We start from the raw sequence: 21,727 nt of genomic DNA, 5'->3' as shown, positions 1-21,727 counted from the left end.
CGCAGCACCATTAAAATGTACCCACCCGAGAAGGCCTGGGACTTTTGGATGGCTGCAATGTTTCACAGCTGCATCTCCCCAGTCATGGAAAACATTGCATGAGTCTGGATGCTGAGCAGACTTTACCATTTGGAAAGACCACCAGTGATCTGGATTTAGGATAGCCTGCAAACCCCAAACTGTGCCACAGTCTGCCTTCAGACACGTTCACACACTGCTCACTGATTTCAGTGGTAAACATCTGAGGGAGCAGCTTGACTCAGGATGTGCAGCAGCGAGTTTTCTAGGCTCTGCACGTGGGCACAGTTTGTTTCTGGATGCGGGGTATCAGGTGCAATGCTGGTGTAGACATTGCATAAAAAAGAGGAAAAAAGCTAAGCACAGTGAGACACAAACGTGGGAGGGCTTTAAAAAAGCAAGGAAGAGATGGAGGGCTGAGCTGTCCACCAGCAGACCTTGAATATCAATGAAACAGATCTTGGAAAAGGCCAAGGAGCTTGCAGCTCCCGTCTCAGAGAATTTGTGGACATACCACTGTGTACCACACCAAAAAATCCTTACCAAGGGGGCTATTTCCTTACACTGCAATTCTAAAAATCCTGGCTGTGAGAGAGAGGGATGGATGTGCTGACCTGCACGAGCCTGTGAAGGCTCTGCCTGTTGGGATCCTATCCGAGCACTGAAGACTTTGCAAGGACTGGGTGACCCCTTTAGGCATAATCTTCAAACAGCAAAATCTGGATGCAGTCAAACTTGCTACCAGTCCAAGAGAAGGCAAAGACGTAGGTTTGGAGATGTTTTTTTTACTTCAACAGAATTGTGGTCAGAGTCTAACATTGGTTGCCTTTAAAGCCAATGGAAGCATGTGAGTGCAGGTCCGGAAAGAACTTGACACTAAGTAAATCATAACTATTTCTGTCTTCCAACACAGAATACAGGTTAATTAGCGATCTGATGTCTGAACCATCTGCAAAAGATTAGTTAACTAATGAGCCAGAATACATTGCAGCATCTATGTGGGTACAAGGTGTTAAGAGAGTAAATGCATTGCAGTTTCCCTGAGCACAATATCAGCCATATGATTTTTGGGGCCATGTGCTAAGTGTTATGTGTTCTCTTTCTTAGGAAGCTTCATTTCAGTTAATTGCCTCTCTTCAGCTCACAGGGAGTAAACAGAACAAGCTGTACTTCCTCTTGAGAGTACTTGGTGGAAGACTGAGAGGTCTGGGGTCCTGATAGGAGGTAGGTTTTTTACAGGGAACATTATGTGTTTATTTGTAGACCCTAGAGAAAGCAACCTGCATTTTAGGGAACTTTGCTGTCAGACTGGCTGCTCTGAATAACTTGCCCTTGCAGATCTTCATCTCAAAAACATCCTTATACCTTGAATCCAGACACACATGGTATTTCTTGGGTTTTCTTTCCTCTATTTTGGATAATTTGGCTTTTTGCGCTCTTTTTGATCACTCGCCCAACAGTGGAAAAAGACTTCCTGCCAGGTAAATGGAGGGGTTTTGCAGGTGCATGACTATCTCATGTGAAACAGGACCACACCTTGAACTAGCTGGTGTTGAAAGGTGTAATTTCTGCCCTCCAATTATTTCTCAGCCATGCCTAAACACAATTGAATTTTAACACCTGGAGACCAAAAGATATTCAAAGCCAGATTCACCTAGGAGGAAGAAGCAAGCTCTTTTAGCAGACCAAGAGACATAACTGATGGCCTGTGAGGGATGTTTGCACCTTCTACAACACGTACAATGATTTCTGGATTTCCAACCTTGCTTTCATTCATCTGTGGTAATATCCTGGCATTATATTCCCATGTAGAAGCGAGAAGAACAACATTGAACTCTCATTTAGCATCTCTCTAGGATCCTTCCCTAATCAGATATCCTAAATGCAGGAAAACCGGTCTAGCTACAAAAGGGACAGGGCATGGCAAAAAAAGGCAGCCCAACTTCTAAAATACACCCAATATGAGATAGGCCTGGCTCACATCTACCTCCAAACCTGGCTCAGAGCTTTCACTCTGTGGGCGGAAGTGAGTGAAGATGAAGCCTGAAGGAGAGACAGGCTGACCATGCCGTACAGGCGCCTCATGAGCATCACTGTGCTCAGGGCAACCTCTCACGTGCAGGACCCCAAGGGGAACACAGACACTACATGATGACTGTAGGGAACTAGTAAGATTCAAACAATTAAAACACAGGAACACAACAAACATGATGGGACAAAAACTGACAGCAACTGTTCCAAAGAAACACCATTGGATGGAAAATCAAGCATTCCTCCTTTTCCAATTAGGCCCATAAGAAATTTGTTCTACATGCAGCAGGGATGAAAAAGAGGAAACAGAGAGAAATGTTAGGAATTTCTGGAATCATGCCTGGCAGAGGGATGTTTGGAACTGTAAAATTAAAAGGATTGATGAAATTTTAATTTTTGTTGTTTAGTTTACTAAGAAGTATGATAGATGGCTCCTCCACATGCCAACAATTACAAGACAGGTAGGATGTTCCTGTTTGTTTGTTTTTATAATATCAAAATTAGGACACAAGATTGATGTTCAAATAAATAAATAAATAGAATCAGCCCTGTATCCTAATTTCCATATTTGCAAGACAGAAAACAAACACTGGAGAGAGTGCAACAGAAATCATCTCAAAGCTGTGAAAGTATATCAACCTTCATTTGGAGGGTCCTAAGTCATTTCAGAGCCTGAACCACACTGGATGCAAGAATTTCCTTCTGGACCACCTGCACTGCATTCATGAGCTTCTCTTGATATATCTCCAGCAATCACTGATATGGGAAGTGCTGAATCCAATTTAAGCTGACTTAATAAATGTAGCAATCAAAATCCTTGGGTCTTGACCACTACCAGTTAATTCATGTTTGATTTTTTTCAGCTGAATCTGGCTGAGGAGCTGTGTGACCAGACAAATGCATCAGCAAATGCTCAGCTGGTTTCTAGTAATCCAGAGGCAATGGATTAAATGTCTCTGCACTGGGTTATGTTAATAAGAAAGTGTAAGGCCACATATGGGATTTTGGTCAAAATATTTTGATCAAAATATATTTATTAATTAGATGAGTTGGACCATTGATCAGATTACCTAAATCTGTGGCTTCTGAGGATTTACTAGTCCCATTAAAACCTTATGACTGATATTCCTCACAACTGTAATGTGAGGAACCTGCATGGCTGCTGCCACACCTCTGGTGTGTCTCAGATGACCCTCCCAGTTTGCAGCTTGTGGGAATGCTGCTCTGACGGGGTCAGTTCGCAGGATGCACTTTGCAGGGGGACAGCTCACGTCCAGGATTATGGCTGTGTGTAGGGCCCACGCTTTGCTACTAACTCAGATCTGGCTCTCTACTTTTGAAGGGTTCTTCTTTTTAAAGGAAGGTGTCAGAAGCTACTTCACGTAACAGTAGTCAAAGACATGTGACAGCTGCAGGTCTGGGCTCAGAAATGCAGGATTTGTGCCCCTTTGGACTTGCCATGAACTTGGCACTTGCCAGGATCTGAACTGACTTAGTGAATGAAAATGCACACCTTTTTCAGAGCTTTTTCAAAACCGACTTCACACCCCTTCCAAATAGCATTTAATTTTAGGAAACACCAAAATGCTTTCCCCACGAGAACTCCCTCTGCAAGCATGGATCCAAGCCAGGGTAATACCATACTCTGCAAAGCTGTGCAGCTCACATGGCACAGGATGAGCATCCCTCTGGGTAATGGTCTGTGAAACCAATGGTTACACCACAGCAGCCCCCCTGCCATCACCTGATACAGCAGACACATTCATAGCAAGTGGATCAGCCAGGATCCAGTTTCCAAATGCAGGGCTTGAATAATTAGACATTCCCATTGCTGCTCAGTGGGAGCTGGGCATTTTACTTCCCTGCACATCACGCTGAGTCTTCATATCCCTTTCCCTCCACCTCCCGCACCTCCTCGCCCCAAGCTTTCATGATTAACATGGCAATGGAGATTGAACTGTGTGCATACATTGATTTGCTGGGTGGTTTGGCAAAAGAAAGCAAATCCAAGCTACTTACCTCAGCGCAGACCCCTTTGGCGTTGCAATGCCATAGCCTTTGGAGTCCAAGTTACCTCCCACCTTCATGGTGTCACAGGGCTTACGCTGCTCAATGTACTCATTCATCGTGGACTCCAAGAGGTAGGCATACTTCCCTTTTGACTTCCTCACCCGGATCATTCCCTCTTCCGTCGTCCTCACAAAAACGGAGGGCTCAGCTGACTTCATGTACGTCCACATCTTCTCAAACACTGCTATTTTGGATCGCTGCGTAGGACAGCAGAAACCCAACAAAAGCGTTAACAGAAGTTTGGGTGCCAGCTGAGATTTCCAGCTTGGACTGAACACATACCCACGTATCGGATGGGCCAAAGGCAGCAAAAGGGGTAGTGGGATGTTAATGACCTCCTGCTGCTTTTGCGCTAGGGCTCAGACCAACTCTGTCACCCTGACGTTTTCAGGGGAAGATATTTGTGTGTGGGAGGTGATTTTGGTTATCAAAGAAAAGGCAAATCAAGCTGGAAATTGGGAGATAGTTTCTTTTGGAGCCTCTCAGGCCTCGGTAATGTGGGGAAGCACATGGATATTCCATATTTGTATTTATAATCGCAGAACATCACATGTACTGGAGATGCCGCCAGCCTTACGAGCAGCACATGGAAAACTAGATTTTTGCTGGTCTAAGGACAGACTCAGCAGGTCTTAACATGGTAAAGAGAATCCAGAGTTAAAAAGCAGACCTGGGCTGTGGAGGAGAGGGGATGGGCCCGTACCACTTGTCAAACAAAAGGCTAATTAAAATCTTTGCATTAGTTCCCTTTTTACCCTGAAAAATTCTTTAGTGGAGCCAGCTTCCAGGGTTCCATAGGCAATTTCTGTCTGCTTGGCCAAGTCCTCTGCACTCTCAATGGGAGAAACCATCCTTTCCACAGTGAGGAAGGCAGCCAGGTTAGCTGTGTAGGAGGATATGATGATCAAGGTGAAGAACCACCAGACGCCACCGACTATGCGGCCGGAGAGAGACCTGGACACAGAGAGGAGAGTCAGACAGGAGGGATGTGAAGGTCCAGAAGGTGCAGCTTGCTCTTGCAGGACCATCATTTACCAAAGCATTTACCCAAAGTCACATTCTCCAGCCACCTCCAGGGAAGCCACAGGGCTGTCTCAGTTCTCAACCTCCTTTTAAAGGTGTCAGTGTAATTACAGGGGGGATAAAAAATTCACAGTGAAAAATAATCAGCAATAATCTGATTGAATTTGCTTTTATTTTCGATTCCTTTCAGAATATGTAATAACATAAGTAATAAGACAAGGCATCTACCAGGAAGGTAGAGCTGGGCAGGGCAATGCCCACCCAAAGAGCAGCTCTGGTGAGGTCCGTGTCGGGGCATATACCCGCACGGGAAGGAGCCCCGGCATGGAGCCAGACCAGATATACAGACCAGCTGGGATCACTAGGTCAGCCCCTCCATCCCCTGAAGTTTAAAACCCCAAACTCTGTGTTTTCCTATAAGACATATTGAAGCTCAGAGAGGAGCTATGGCCTTAATGAATAATTTGCATACCGACATTCTCTGTTTTGTATTCAGCAGATGGTTAGACAAGATGTTCATAATAATGCCTTAAAATCTAAGTATTCTGCACTTGCTGCAATCAAATAGCCAATTATCTCTAACCATTGGATAGCTAGAGAGGCAAATAAGTCAAGCAGGCTTTAATTTATATTAAAATATTTTCAAATGATTTTTAAGAGCTGAGGATAATTTTAGAGTGATGTCAGTATTCATACATTCTGACTAAATTATTTATATGCTCCTTTTCTAGATGCAGAGCACTGTCCCAGACAGAAGGAACTTACAATGCTATTTTATGAAGGCAGACAGTCTGGCTAGGGAGGACTTGCCCGTGAGAAGCGCTTTGTCTCTCGGTGGGAGACCACGTCTCAGCGTTGCCTTTCTGCTGACCTGAGTCACTCTGCAGAAATACGGCTTATCAGGCGGTAGCAGAGATATCCCGCTCCAGCTCATGTGCCACACTATGTCCGGGTCTGCATCGTGCCCTGGGTCCAGCTGCTACGGTTTGCTGTGGTTGAACACGACTTGACAAACCAACCTGCATGCTTCATCGTGGGAAAACCCACACCCTGCTCATCACTGGAATTAGAGCTGAAAGGAGACTGAACCCACACAGCCCACCCGCTCATGACTCTTCTAGGTGACACCCTTCCAGTTCATCCAGTCGGGGTTGAAACGCTGCTGAGGGGAGGGGAGCTGCTCCCGCAGACATCACCTCATCTCCCTGTTTAGGTCAGTCGACCCTGAAACCTCTTCAGTCACAAGTCTCTGAGATCACTTCCAGCAGACAGCGGGCACAGTGACAGCTCACACACATGCAGCACACGGGGCAGAACGGAAAGCTCGCGTTTCACTATGTGAAAATCAGACCCGTCCCACCATATGGTCTGTCAACCCCCAGCTCCTGGAGAATGATCACCACAACTCTCTTGGGGCAGAGAGAAAGTGCAGGAAACGGGACTGCCGAGGGGTTACAGTGACAGAAGGGACAAGCTTAATTCACAGATGTGACTGGAAGTATTCCTACAGTTAGAGATGACGTTCCTCTGCACAGGGGCCTCATTTTGGAGCAGAGTGTCTGCCCCCTCTGTTTTCTTCTTGCATGGGCTTTTCTGACACTGGGCAGCAAAGTCCATCTCACCACAAACCCCAGCTGTGTGAATGACTCTGAAGGATCCACCTTTCAAGGTCTTTCAGGGAAATCTACAGGATCCATCTCCAAGGTGTTACTGTAGGAAGTTCACAAATTCTTTTCTTAACCATCCACAGCTTAAAAAGCAAGAAAGATACGACGACACAGATGATTTTTTCAGGCACGGTTTCCAACCATAAGCTAGGTGCTGGTTACCCCACCCTGCAGTGTCTTATGCAAACCTCCTCCTTTGCCGGCAACGGCAGCAACATGGCTGAGTAGGTCAACGGTCCATCATCCCAGATTATTTCTTTTATGCCTTCTCATCACTGCCAGCCAGAGAGGAGGATCAGAGGTTTGCTGGGGGAGTGCTGGATGCCCTGGGAAAGGCAAGTACATGGGCACTGTTCTTCTACCCTATCTTTGCCTCTCTAAGAGAGACACTCATCAAACAACCTCTGGAGATGAGCAGGGACCTCCAGGGATGATCCACTCCATCTCAGGCTGGGAGGAGCTTCCTCTGTAGATCCCCTCTTTGTGGAATTTTAAAGGAACTGGGATGACTAGGTTCGACTAAGCAGCTAATTTTAAGTAGCTAAGTTAGGTGAGATAAACATGACCATCGTGCTTCCCATCTGTGGAGAATACAAAGCCTGTGGATCTGTCAGTGCCAAGGACTTTACCTTTTGTTTCTTATTTGGAGAGGGATCAGGGAGGGAGGCAGCTATGGATTCAGCTCACATATCTTCAGATTGATGGGAAGAGGGAAAAAATACCTGTCTCCAATTAGTCTGGGTGATGTGTGCTCAGGGAAGGAAGCACTCAGAAGAGGCACAGAGGCATTAAACAGAAGTAACCGGATAATGTCAAATACAACAATCTCTCCTGATGAAGGCTACTTTGAGCTGGAAAAATCCATTTGCATGGCAAATATTCACATTCATCTCCAGCTGCAAATTATACAGCCTTTCCTTCCTGACGAAGCTAGGATATTTTTGCAACTTGTTTCAATCCCTTCAACGGCAGTTGGTCGGATTCCTGCCTGTAGACCCTCAACATGCTGGTGATATTCATTACTGGCATATCCCACGGGGGCTGCCTGCTGTCAGCTGCAGATGTCTTACGCTTCCCAGCTCCGCACCTGGCGCTGACAGCATGAGAAGTAACCGTGGGGTACGGAGCCTGGGAGGTAACAAGAGGAAAGAGGGAGAGGGAGCAGTAGCTTCTTTCCCACGGGAGCCAGGCAGGGCAGGATGCACACCTGTATGGTGCACCAGTCTCATCCGGGCTGTGTCTACTGCTGGTGCTGGTCATTTCCCTCATCACAGGAGCTGCCGGAGGAGGTGAGCGCTCTCACAGACAGCGGAGGAAAGGAGAGGAGCTAAACAGCTTGCTATGACTGCCCACAGGGCTTCATGCGGATGACGTTCTGTCGCAGGCACTGCTAACAGGCAATGTTTGCCCTCATTGCTAGGCTGACATGGAGCTAGGAGCTGGGAATCTGAGCCGCTATGAACACACAGCAGAGAAAACACGCAGCGTACAGACTCTACAGGGCATCGTCCTTTCGCTCCGGGGTTGTGCAACACGGGACTGCTGGCCAGTGAAGGCTCTTGGCGGCCAGTGAGATACAATGAAAAATATAATATTCATGATGAAACACCACCCAAGCAGATGCTATCCCACGCATACCGCTCAATAGCAGTGAACACAGGTTAAACAGGATGAGTTGGATTTCTTTGAATAACCATGTTGCCGGTTTAGATTTTGAGCCAATGCTTACCAGCAGTAAGTGGTTGGAAAGACAATATCCATTACATCCTTGTTCTGTTACTTCTGTAGACCAAGCAGGAGAGCAGCAGTGCTACCATCACGGGACACATTTGCAAAAGTGCCTTTGTAATTTAGGAGATAATGCCCCTTTTCTAGAAGTGACTGCAATACTTGGGAGGTAAAAGCCTGGCGGAAAGCCAGCGGGACTTAGAGTTATGTTTATGCTCTGGTAAAAGCAGTCACAGAGGAGTAGATAAACCTTGTACTTTTAAGTCACTTTGAGGTTTTGAAAATCTCACTCCACAGCTAGATAACAGAAAATGACCTTCCACTTGACTAACAAATGTTCTGCAGCTCAAGCCCTAGCAAAGTTCATTTCTCTTCCCTAATGGGCAGTGTGGGGTTTCAATCCTCTTGCATGGAGAATTTACATGTCCCCATACCCATTCGAGCATAGCATGAAGGCAATCAGCTCTCTGCTGTGTGGAAAAGAGCTAGTGACTCAATCCTCTGCAGAGCTAAGGTGAGATGGAGCACACTGGTTCGTACTTTAAAGATACGCTAAGGTTCGGAGGTTTGCATCTGCCTGTTTGACCTCTGGATTTATTCACGTACATTACCATAGTAATACTTGTGAATAGCAGGATCTAAAAAAAAAATCAGAATAAAATAAGCAAGGATAACAGTGAAAGAGGCTTTAATGAATGGCTAATGTGGAAAAGGATGAAATAGCCAGATTAAATTGTACTTTTTTCAACCTATATTATTCCTTCTGTACCTACAGTCGTCTTTCTTAGACAATCCAAGATCTCTTCATTTCTTCTCTAGCCCTGCCTGTGCTGAATAAAATCACCCGCCCAATCCTCTCCCTGACTTGGGGTCCTGCCTGTGCCCCACACAACAGTAGCAAGAAGGGGGCGCTCCTTTCCAACATTACCCTTGCAGGAGTAAGTAGTAAATAATCTGCCCTCATCATCCACGGTGCACAACCTGCTTGTAATTATAGCTGGCTGCGAACCAGGATTTCAGCACCGTGGAAAATTCTGAAATTACAAATAAAAACCTAATATTCTCAATAAGAATGAGGGGATGACGGTCACAAATATCCTTTAAAAGTTCAAAAATGGTTGGTTTGGGTCCATCCATATTTTTCTGTTACTTAAAGTTTAATTTCTGAAAGACTAAAAGGTATAATTTTAACAGGGTAAACAACTGTGTTTCTGCTTTCTCGTTATAAGTAACTTTCAGCTTTTGTAATACATTAAACCCTTACCTACCACATGTATAATATAAAAGATAATTCTGGAAAGTGTTATTTATATATGTCTAATGGAAAAAAGGCAGATGACCAAGCTGAAATTAATAATTTTGATTTTCTCACTTAGTTGACTTTTTTTTTTTTACCTTTCCTTGCAAAAGAAACCGCATCTTTCTAGCAAAACACAGAAAAGAATTGTGAGTTCCCTTTGTTCCCATGAAGTGATTTTTTTTTTAGTGTCCTATCCCTAGCATTGATGGATCCTTCACAGAAAAAAGAAAATCATGCAGTTATAATCTCTTATTTCTTAAAACAAAACACAAACCTTGATCAAACAATTTGCTCTTTGATCTTATCCCTTATGATAAGGGATAGGAAAGATGGGAAAAGCTGACAGGAGTTTGCTTCTGCTTTGCTGTCTTATTAGAAGAGCATCATACATTTGTGTGAAAAACATTAACAAGCTCATCGGAAAATATACAAAGTAAACCACAGTGGGAATTGTTCAAGCAGCATCTCAGCTCTCTCCTACTTCTCCCTTCCCCCTCCTCAAATCCATTTCTTATGGAGAATTACACCTAAACTGACAGTGTTTTAATTAGAAGCGCAAATCTGGGATTCTAAAGCCATAGTTGCTTTGGGAGGATTTCCCAGATTTGCTGTTAAATTCAATTCTAATAAAGGCTCACTTAGTCAACTGACATATTTGTCACTGAATTAATTTATGCAAAACTGTTGAAAGAAAAGCTCTTCTATGCTTGTTCTACTGATTGTGGGTCAAATCCACTCCTGGTCTTCTACCCACTCAGATCCTCTGATCTCTGACTCTCATCTGCTAATTTGATACTGACTCGAGATAATTTCATGGATCTATCAGAAGATTTACGTGGTAGTGGATTAGCTGCAAACATTTTGCTTCATTTTTTCCCTCATTTTAAACAAATTTTCAGTATTGAACTCTGTCAATGCAAAGGAGCTTTGCTTTTTCTATATGTCACAGGACATCTGGCATGATTGGTGTCACCATTTTATCTCCGACCCTGACAAGAACCCCGGATTTACTTGAAAAGTCAATGAATAGGCATAAATAGAGGAACAAACTTAGCATGGGATGACGAGCTGGGAACAGCTCTGGGTGCATGCACTGCGCACACGCTGTAAAACTCTTCCCTTACGCTCTGCTATGCCATGGATAGTTTTGAATGAGCTACCAGCTGTCATGAAACTGGGGTGATTATAATGCATGTTCCTCTGTCCACCCTGTATTATTACTTTTCTTGCCACTGTTAGTTTGCATTTATTTATTACTGAATCCTACCTGGTACAAGAATCTGGAGTCCCAACTGCAGTGCTGGGCTTTAACAAGGAGCGTCAAGAGAGCCCTTGCAAATGCAGGAGCAGGACTGTTTCCCACCAACATTCTCATTTCCTCTCCCAATGGTACAAATTCCTCCTTCAGCTCCCCTCGCTACTTTTCTGCAGAGGTACAGCTGTGTATTTTGATTCCCTGTGGGTAACATTAACCAGTGAGACAGGGTAAGAAAGCTGAGGGTGCACAGGTACTAGGAGTCCCATGCTGGCTCTCTCCTGCTTTTCTTTTTTTTAATTTTTTTTCTGAAAAAAGAAGGAAAAAGTTTGAGAGCTTCTTAACATTTGTGTATGGGCTGGAGATCTCTTCCTCATGTTTTCAGGCAAACCATGCCAGCTTATCCAACCCCCAAAGCCAGCATGCTGGAAGGAGGCACTATGGATTGCAGAATCCCAGCAGAAGTCCTTTTGCGAAGGGGATTTGGGGTCACATGCTGTGTAAATATTGCAATGACTGAACATATTGTCTGCAAATATGCAGAATCTCCCAGGTTCAACGGGAGGATGTGTAACTGTGAGGCTTTAATTATAAGAGTCACAGTTTACTTACTGATTCTTTCTACCTAAGTTAATGGCCCCGGACAGCGGTATATGGTCCCTCTCCTACCATTTCATCTCTTCTTTTGCAGAATATGCTGGTACATTTTTCATCCATTTCCCTTTAATGGGCAAAACCGCTTTCTAAAATGAGTTTTCCTGCTTAGTCAGAAATGCATCATGCCACTTGTGGTTCTCCAGTCATTGGAGCTTGGATTGCTGCAGTGCTAAGTATAAGCATGACTACACGGAGCAGCTACGTGCTGTTTTCAAGACATTCACTTAGCATTTTGACAGGCAAGAGGTACCTAACGATCCAAGCAGAGGACTAGCATCCAGGAGCAGTTCTTTTTAGTTCTTTGGGAAGCTCTGTCACTTTATGGGATCCGAGGTAGCTTACTTAATCTCTCTAATTCAGTTTCCAGCTGTGGGAGAAGGGGATGAATCTCAGTTATGAACTTTACCGGGGTGGGTAGCCTGAAGCATTGGTCACCAGATGGAATTTACCTCTGGGCTGCTGCTTTGCCCAATTCCCCTTCTCGAGGCACTCAAACCCAGCAGGCAGAGGCAGCATCAAATGGGCCCAGCTAAGCAGGGAGTAATTTATGAACTTAATAGCAGCCTGCAGGTTGTGCTCTCCTGTGGTCTTCAGCGGGAATCAAATGGAGCCTGCTGACACGCAACCAACCCAACGCACCTGCTCATAACCACGTATGGCGTTAGGAGCACGAGATGCCAAGCAGGTAGGGACTGACACGGGCAATGAACCCCCCTAAACTTCAGCAGAACCCGTATACTACCCACAGTACAAAAAGGCTGTTACAGAGCAGAACTGGGGTTTGTCCTTCACTTGAGGGAGCCACAATCCCTGAGTAGTCAGAACTGGCTGCTGAGATGAGACACTTCTCCCTACGGCTGCAGGATAATACACCCAACCCTTCCAGAGGGCTGCAGGATAATACACCCAACCCTTCCAGAGGGCTGCAGGATAATACACCCAACCCTTCCAGAGGGCTGCTAAATAAAAATTGTAAAGAAAGGGTTAGAATAGAGGGATGAGGTGGAAACCTAAGAAATAATAAGAGTGTGGTTGAAAGGCAGAACAGTTCGATCCAAAGGAATCCATTGTCATCCTCTGAAGTACCGGCGCAGTGCCTCTCCGTGTGGGAAACAAGGGTAGTTGAAGTTGAGTGTTTAGAGAGAGGTTTGCTGAGAAACACGTGGTCACTTCAGGCTGCTCAGCAGCTCTGGTGAAAGGCAAACTCATTCCTCAGTTTTGCCAGCTCTTGCTACAAGGAAAAAAACCCAGCTCTCACCATGCCTTTGAGCAAAAAATTTCCTGTAAAAAAGGCTCTCCATGTATTTTTCTCACTTCGGTGACATTTGTTCGCTTTGCTGAGAAAAACTCACAAGGTGACAAGAATAACATTTTTGTCAGGAGCACTCGCTGGAGGGCCCCAGGAGATTCATTACTCAGGAACTTCCTCAACCTCAGGTGGCCCCAAATTTAAGCGCACTCATCCTTCTTTTTAAACAACAGCCTATTGTGCTGAAGTCCTTTGCTGTGTTGCTAGATTTCATATACTCTCCCTCAGCCTTTTCTTCAAAGTCTGCTTGATGAAAGAGGTGTTTTTTTTCCCCAAAGATTTAATATATTTTGGATTTTAAGCTACCAGTTCTTCATTTTTCCAAGATCCTCTTTAGCCATGTACATATGCTCACAATTTAGAGCTCCATTTCTGAGACTTCTGGGCAATGTTACAATAATCTAGTTCAGACCTCAGCCAGGATGCCTTGCCTCGGTTATTTTTGCTCTGGTATTTTGTCTGTCTATTGTCAGATTTCCCTGTCTGACAAGAGAAAGGCCTTTTCTGGGACAAGAGTACTTTCTGCACTGAAAGATTTTCACTCTGAGCAATATATTTGCAAATATTCCCTTCCTTTTTGCTCTCATTTCTAATTTAAAATGTGATCCCTCACCAAGACCGTACAAATTACATTTTCTCTATTTTCACTTTTGAGCTTTTTTTTTTTCTACAAGGGCATACTGTATCCCTTGTAGAAGGGAGGAATGAATCTGCTCTCCCCAGCGAGTGTTTTTCAGAAGAGCTTTATGTGCACAAGAGTGCCTGTCTTTTAGCATTAAAACTCCCAAACCGTGAAGGGAAAACATGTTCAGTGTTTCTCCTGCCCCTATTTCACCTTCTAAGATCCATTTGGTGATTTTTTTTTTTTTTTTAAATTTTTGAAGGCTTTGGAAGCACTGCTGACATGAAAAGCTCCCCCCTGCCCCTGTTTGCCATCTTGCTTCTTATGGAGAGCTTCAAGAAATAAGAAAGAAAAGAAAATTCCTCTTATGGGAGAGCATTTGTGCCCTTGACTCCCCCAGCTGGGCCCTTCTAGTCCTTTCTTCACATCTCACACCTATCCACAGTGTACAGGTACTTATTTTTACTGCTTCTCCCTTTCACCACACGAGGAACTCACCTTCTCCCCTCTTCCCTCTACTCCTCTGTTCCCACATTTGCCTCCTATTGCTTCTTATCAGACTGTGCTGGGAGAATTCGTTAGTGTATATAACGTGCTTTGAAGTTGTCCAACTAACAGTGATGTAACACTTCTGCACTTCTATAGGCTCTTTTATCTGAAGATCAAAGTAGTAAGTTATGATTACCATGATTGGATTATTGCTGCTTAGCCTTTGGATCTAAGGGTAAGCAGCAACTCTTTTGGCTAGGCATTAATCAGAATTACTGGATAATTTTATTAAATAGATTGGATACCATAAAGTACACTGCTGCTTGAGGAAAGGGATGTGTGCACGAGCTGTATGCCCTTTGCTGCCACTTGATGATATGAAGCAGGTGACCCTTAGCTGTCACTAAGCAACTTCGATCCAAGTGAAAATGGAAGGAAGACCAAGACACCATCATGGAGGACTTTGGAGGTGACTCCATGCTCTGCCTCCTCCCACTCCACCCAGATCCTGTTCAAGCACAGCAAGGCTTTTGTCCCTATTCCTTAGCATGACCCACATTTTGCTTTTCCCGATTACTCAGCTTCATCAAGCCTTTCACAGTCAACAACCTAGCCCCTCTGTCGTATTTAATTAAATCTGCCTGCGCCTGCTCACTGTTTTGGGGTGTTACAATGGATGCTGCTTGTTGAACTTCTCGTGAAAAGGGGGCATGGTGCTTCGCCAGTTACCACAACAAGCAGTTGGGATGAAATCTGGGACAAAAGCAGAATAGGTACACTAAATCCCCAACTCCAGTGGGATAAGGACTCTGAGCCTCACAGAGGAAGGCCATGAGGTTTTGGCTGGCTCTGGGGATTAAACCAGGGAAGTGCACCTGCGGATGCTCTGTGTGTTGTGAGCCACCACAATCTGAACTGTTCAATGCTCATTCAACTGTGTATTCAGACCGTGCACACATGATCTCTTAGTGCCGATACAAGTGATGCACAGCATATGGAAGAGTTATTTAAGCAGGGCTTCCCTGTGAAAACTTGCGCAGGGCTTCCCATCTTAGCTACACTATTTTTCTGGAGTGCCAACATAAAAGCAGAGTGTGACAGGCAGCCTTGCAGAGGACACCACTTTGGGGAGATGGAGGTCATTCAGCTCCTCACAACCCTTATTCTTTGGCAAAAACACACCTAGCTATTAGGAAGACACAGCCATGTGCAGTCCTGACTGCAGCTCGGGCGATGTCAGACCCCAGCTGAGCCAACTGCTCAGGGATAACAGGTTATCCAGGGGGAAGAAAATGAAAAGAGAAAGTGTGTTTCTCTTACTGATTGACAATTGACAGGTTGGAGCCCAGCGTAATCGGGGGTCCCTGGAGCCTCAGAGGGTCTTCTGCTGGAGTCATGGAGACGGCTATCAATCTGAGCCACCCCTGCAAATCTCAGTGCCACCCACAAATCCGAACCAGTGCACAGCATTGGAAACACAAGCAGCACCTGCCATCTGCATCTCAGAGACGCCCTAATAAAACTTCCCAATAGATTAAAAAACTGGGCAATGCACTCTCCCCCCTCCTATTTTTAACTTTGTTTTCAATCAACAACATGAGAAACATTCATTTAGTGCTGAAGAAAGAGAATGCAAATATATTTTTAGCTTAAGAAACCTGATTTTGGATCAAGTGTTTGACTTCTTATTTTAAGCAGAGCTGGTGGAACGATTAGTAAATCTGTCACTCAATGGGGGGACTTTCAGCAAATTTCTTGCTGTCCCTGCAGCAACCTCAATGGCAAAGGCCTGAAGTCAGAGCTGTGGGAGAATGACTAGATATGCCTGATAGGGAAACCATTCTGAGGAAGCGTCTTACACATCAATGGAGGAAACATTCATTACTTCTGCAGCATTTCAAAATTTTCAGATGGCAGAGCATGGAAATTCAAAAGACTCATTTTTCCTTTACAGATGAAATTGCATTTTCCCAACAATATTCTCTCAGCTGGTTATTTCCTTCTTTTGAATCCTCTGTATCCTTCAGCATTTTTCCAAATGAAAAAGCGGATGGCAAGGATGACTATTTTAAAAGAATTTCCATTTTCCCCTGGCTGCCACATTTTGGTTGCCATGGAAGTGCACAAACTCCAAAGGGGACTGTTCAGTTGGATATTGTGCAATTTGTCAAGCTGCTCCTCTGGTGAGTCACTTTCTCTGGTTAAGTGCATTTCAGAAATAAGTGTGGTCATCAGTTCCTGGTGATTTGCAAGTACTGCTGTTACCCTATGACCTGAATTTCCTCTCCCTGGACATAATTAACTCTGCCAGGTAGAGATAATTACAAAATCATTTGGTACATTTTTAAAAGCAAAGAAGAATTTTCCAGAAATTAAAAACCTATTTTTTTTTTTCCCACTTTCATTCTTAAAGACCAACCTCAGCTCAACAGTTCAAGCAAGCTGCCAAAAATAAATGATCCTGAATTTTGTCCCCCTGGACAAGCCTCCAAGCCTTCCAGATTCACCCTGTATTGGAGAAGGAGTGGGGATGCTGAGCCATCCTTGCTCCCAGCCTGGCTTGGCTGCCTTGTCCCCAGGATATCCCCAGCAGGAGCTCCAGGTTGTATGTGCTCCCCAAGAAAATGACAAAGTGCTTCTTCCCTCATTGCAAAAACATGCCCTTTGCCTCGGGACTGCACAGTGAATCCAACTGACAGTCAGCAACGTGGTCTGCAGGAACAAGCCCTGCCAGCATGCTCCACTCCATCACCCACAGACCTTCCTGTGCAAACAGTGTGAGGGAAAAAAAGGCACAAATCTTTCCTCACTGCCCTTGGGAGAGCTGGCACGGCTCTCCAGGGACTCACCAGGACAAGTCCAGTTTATGGTTGTAACGGGTACCGCAAGGATGGCACCACAGCTCTGCATCAGGCCCAAAGGACAGGCAGATGCCTACTGAAACCATAGAATCATGGAATGGTTTGGGTTGGAAGGGACCTTAAAGACCATCCAGTTCCAACCCCCCTGCCATGGGCAGGGACACCTTGCACTAGACCAGGTTGCTCCAAGCCTCATCCAGCCTGGCCTTGGACACTTCCAGGGATGGGGCATCCACAGCTTCTTTGGGCAACCTGCTCCAGTGCCTCCCCACCCTCTCCGGGAAGAATTTCTTCCTGATGTCCAATCTAAATCTCCGCACTTTCAGTTTAAACCAGTTACCCAAGCAGAGCTGCCAAATAAACACCAAGCCTCAGCCTTCATTTCAGGAAGGAATTAAAATCCTTTCAATTGCTAAATGCAGCTGGTTCTAATTTCCCTAATTCTAAATTTTTAGCAAAATAAGTAAGTGCCCTGCAAAATAAGTAAGTTAACAAAGGAACAGAAATAATTTCCTTGAAACAACCCAAATCAAACCTCTCACTAAAAAAAAGAAAATTTTTGTCCTAACCAATTTCTGATTTAGATCTTGTCTAAAACCGGATAAATTCTTTCAGTACTAGGAACATCTTGACGAAATGTAAAAGTCCTGCTATTTTTCAAAATCTCTAGAGGCTAGTTTAGGAAAAAAAAAAACCCAACCAAAAAAACCAACCAAAAAACAACTCCTCAACAACATGTGGAGCAATTTTGCTGTTATTTCCACCAGCTCTATGGCTGAAGTCTCCTGTGATTTTTCCAACTGATCTAAAAAGAAATGTAAATATCCAGGAAAACCAGCAGAAGAAAATGTTCAGCATTAATTACAGGTACGTGATAAATACCGTGCTTGCTCTTCCAGAGACAAACCGCTACGACTGAGTGCAACAGAAAGCCTGCAAAGGAGTGCAGTGAAATACGAACACGGCTGCATGCTGTATAGATCAGCCAGAGCGCAGTGTTTCCATGTCACCAAAAAAATAACGATGTCCAGAATATGCCTATAAATATTAGATCCTATCTATTGATTGGATAGCAGCCCGCATTTATATCTCTCCTTCCCACCCTGGGGTGTATTCATTCATCTTCTCTGCGGGCAAACCTCCCCTAGTAGGACATCCCCCCTCCCCCAGCCAAGGGGTCACTGCTTGGCACGTGCCACTGCACCCTGCACTGGTGATATGAAGCAAACCATATTGTGATACAAAAAATAGAAGAATAAGGTGTCCTACATGACACCCTTGTCTCTAAATTGGGGAGGCACAGTTTTGACACAGGGACCACTCAGTGGATAAGGAATTGACTGGATGGTCACATCCAGAGAGTGGTGGTCAATGTCTCCATGTCTGAAGGGAGACCAGCGATGAGTGACGTTCCTCAGGGGTCAGTACGGGGAATGGCAGAAGCGTGTTGGATATTGGTGGGGTCCCACTCTTCACAGATGCTACACACTGGGGTTATTTTAAGCTCTCAAGAGAAATTATCAAATTGCATTTCTTAAAAATGGTACAATGTGAGTCATATTTACTTCACATTTCTCTTGCTGCAGGGTCTTGCTGTTGGCTTCAAGATATTTATTACCCCTGATGCCTGCTCTGAGAATCTCCTTTCTGGGTCTGTATTTCACATTTAATGGATGCTTTTGCCTTTTCACTACTGTTTTCTGAAGTTAAGGTGGCACTTTGCAAAGCTGAATGGTTTATGGCCCGTTTCAGACTTCACTGATTTCTGCCCATTACTATGAAACTACTCACACTCCAAAATGTTGCTTCTCCCCCCTTCAGCTTTGCATCAGCCTGTACTTCGAAAGCACAGACTTTAAGGGCAACTACAGGGACCAGCTCACCTCCACCAGGACGAATCAGTGCATGTGGGAGTGGCTGAACCACATCCGGTGGGGCCACTGGTCAGTGATGGTGCAGAATAGGGACCGCACACTCCAGTGGGGAATGTCCAAGAGCTCACAGCCTCCCTCGGTTGGACCTATGTACCCACAATCGAGCCATTCTGTTTATGGCTTAGGGAGGATGGATTTCCTGCCCATGTTCATGTTGCAGCATCCAAAGGCACAACACAGGTTGGCAGCTGCTCCAGCTGGGACTCTCCGTGACGGCTTACTGCCTGCTCTTTGTCACGCTCATCCAGTCAATACCTGGACACGAAGGCTTCAGAGTTTCAAGGACACCAGCAGACCTCATGCCCCGCAGGCTCACTCCTCAGGAGAAGAGGCTATGAGCACATAACCCATAGCTCTGATCTGTCCTGGCCATCCGCAGGTCATCAAATTCATGGTGTAACTTTAAAGTGCTTGGCAGGTTGTGACCAGCAGACTTAAATGCCTGATTAAAGTTCTGGCTAGTAAGACTGTCCTTAAAAAAGATGTCCCTTGCCTTCAAAAGCAAATCTTTGTGTGGGACTGGAGTTCCCTGGGGACTGGTCTGAGTCTGAGGAACGCACGTTTACAAGAGCAAGGAGGTGCTGCAAATGTCACCACCCACTGTGCTGAGTGAAGTGTCTGCGGTTTTGATCTTACATTTTTTTAACGATAAATACGTGATGGCATATGCACTTAAAGCAAGCATGCTCTGAAAAAAAACAAACCCAAACCTCCAGACAAATTTCCCCTACTCCTTCCCAAAACAAAACTGAAATAAACAAACCAAAATCTCTACAAAAACAAAATACACCCCTGCACTTGCTCCTTTCTGCTGGGGAGAGAACGGCAGAACAGATGTATAACAGAAGCTATTTATGTTGGTTAATACATCACTGGGGAGACGCTGAGAGATTGTAGTGATAAGTTTAGAAGCAGCCATACAGGAAATATATTGGAATAGAGCAGATCCTCACCTGCCCACAACGTTGTTCTACCAAGCGTTCATTTCTAAGTGGTGTGTCACAGAAATCCTGCACCAGGTTCGTGTGAGAAATACGTGTGAGATACGGAGCGCGCTCAGAGCCTTTCTGTACAACAACATCCTACGGAAATTCTCACTCTTCTGCTTCCTCCTAGCTTTCACATTTCACAGAAATGTCCCCCTCCACTTGCAACCGTCTCAAGGACCTGTACTTGGAGTACAGGGAGTTATAATATTTCCCGTATTTTGTTTTTCAAATTTTCTCTTCCTGCAAATATTTGTAGTCAGAAAGCACTCTTGTGCTCCATGGGAAAATACTGGTTTCAGTGAACGTGTGAGTTTCATTATCAGGATGATCAAATTAACAACATTAAAATAACAATGATAGAAGTATTCTCATTTTCCATTTCAAAGCAAAATAAAACAACACTTTGAAATGGTGATTCAAAGCTTGTTGTTTAGCTAGAGCAAATCGTGTTATTTGAATCAAAACCACTACTCTATCCCTGACAGTTTTTGTTAAAGATATTTCCAAATTTTCTATTCCACAAAGTCTCAGCTTTTCACTTCTCCACACTCCTCCTCAGAACCGAAACTGGCTGTTGAAATGTCCCCAGAGGAAGACATTCTCTTTCCGAAATCAGAACAATGATGACAAGAACAATAATGAGAATGAAAATCACAATAACCTGCTCCTAACACACGGGCCTGTGTTACGAGACAGCGATAAAGGTGAAATTCCCTCTGCTGGGCAGACTTTCGGAATGCTCCGCCTGGACTGCTACTAATCAATGAGCAGATAATAAACCCTATTCAGAACAGCTGTTTCTATCCAAGTGCCCTACAGGCTCCTATTTCCCCGCTATCCCAAGCTCATTAATATTTAGACAAATTGGCATCCAATAGCTAACGAGCTGGTGCCTGGCCTCTCCCCCCATTCCGCCCCGCGCAGTCGTCTCCGCTGGCCGGTTGGGTTGTGCCTCTCCCTTGTCCCCCAAGCTTTGAGGCCATCCCAGCATGTGGGAAATTAACTGCTGCCTGCTGTGTTCACCCACAAGACACGTGTCTCTGCCGAAATTTCCCTTGAGGAGAAGGGAGACAAAGCCCAAGAAAGGAAGGATGAGGAAAAAAGAAAACCACAGCTCTCTGTTGTCTGTCTGCTTTTATCAGAGCATCACTTCAGATGTCACCATGGCATGTAAATGTAAAAAATGCACATGCTGCCTGTAAATTCATTCTTGTGACTGGCAGTACCTCTGGTTTGAGCCGAACCTGGCAAAAAATGTTCTTATCCTAAACTGGGACAAGTGTGCCTCTCTGAGCTGTGGGCAGGGTAAACGACAGCCGTGTCCTGCAGCATCTGCCAGCCTCAGTGCCTGATGTGTCCGCAGGGTCTCCCTCCAACCAACATCCAGAGCAGACCTCCTGAGAGCGGTGGGTCCATATGAACTACATCCCAAGTAACATCCCTTTTCCAGCTTCACAATCCTTACATCTACCCTGGACACAACCACAGGAGGTGTCAAAAATCTTATCCCTGGCTCAGCTCTGATCCTGCCTCATATAAACATACACATGCCACAGGAAAGACCCTCCAGTTATTACAGACATTACTTAACCGACATATAATATGTGCAAATAAATAAGAAAATCAATTAGAGCCCTCTTGCAGCTACTTCATTCCTATGCTTTTAATTCTTTTCCTTTTCCTTTTGAATGCCTTTGTACAAACAAGGCATTGAGAAGATACGTGTGTCATGGGCCCCTGCAGCAGGCAAAACCTTTGAAATAAGACTTGTGTG

The 21,727-nt window shown here is 44.8% G+C and overlaps 1 protein-coding gene across 3 annotated transcripts in view; it reads right to left on the bottom strand.

Moving 5' to 3' along the window:
- GRIA1 (glutamate receptor, ionotropic, AMPA 1) overlaps nt 1-21,727 on the bottom strand; it is a 120,993-nt gene that overhangs the window by 11,964 nt on the left and 87,302 nt on the right. For all 3 annotated transcript variants that reach the window (XM_010157518.1, XM_010157517.1, XM_010157519.1), the window contains 2 exons: nt 4,875-5,073; nt 4,069-4,316 (listed from right to left, as the gene is read on the bottom strand). In XM_010157518.1, coding sequence (XP_010155820.1) covers nt 4,069-4,316; nt 4,875-5,073 — 447 coding nt within the window. The remainder of the gene's footprint in view (nt 1-4,068; nt 4,317-4,874; nt 5,074-21,727) is intronic.

Source organism: Eurypyga helias, unplaced genomic scaffold (genome assembly GCF_000690775.1).
Source record: "Eurypyga helias isolate BGI_N326 unplaced genomic scaffold, ASM69077v1 scaffold8398, whole genome shotgun sequence".
Classification (NCBI taxonomy): Eukaryota; Metazoa; Chordata; class Aves; order Eurypygiformes; family Eurypygidae; genus Eurypyga; species Eurypyga helias.
This window is presented reverse-complemented; position numbering and strand designations above follow the sequence as displayed.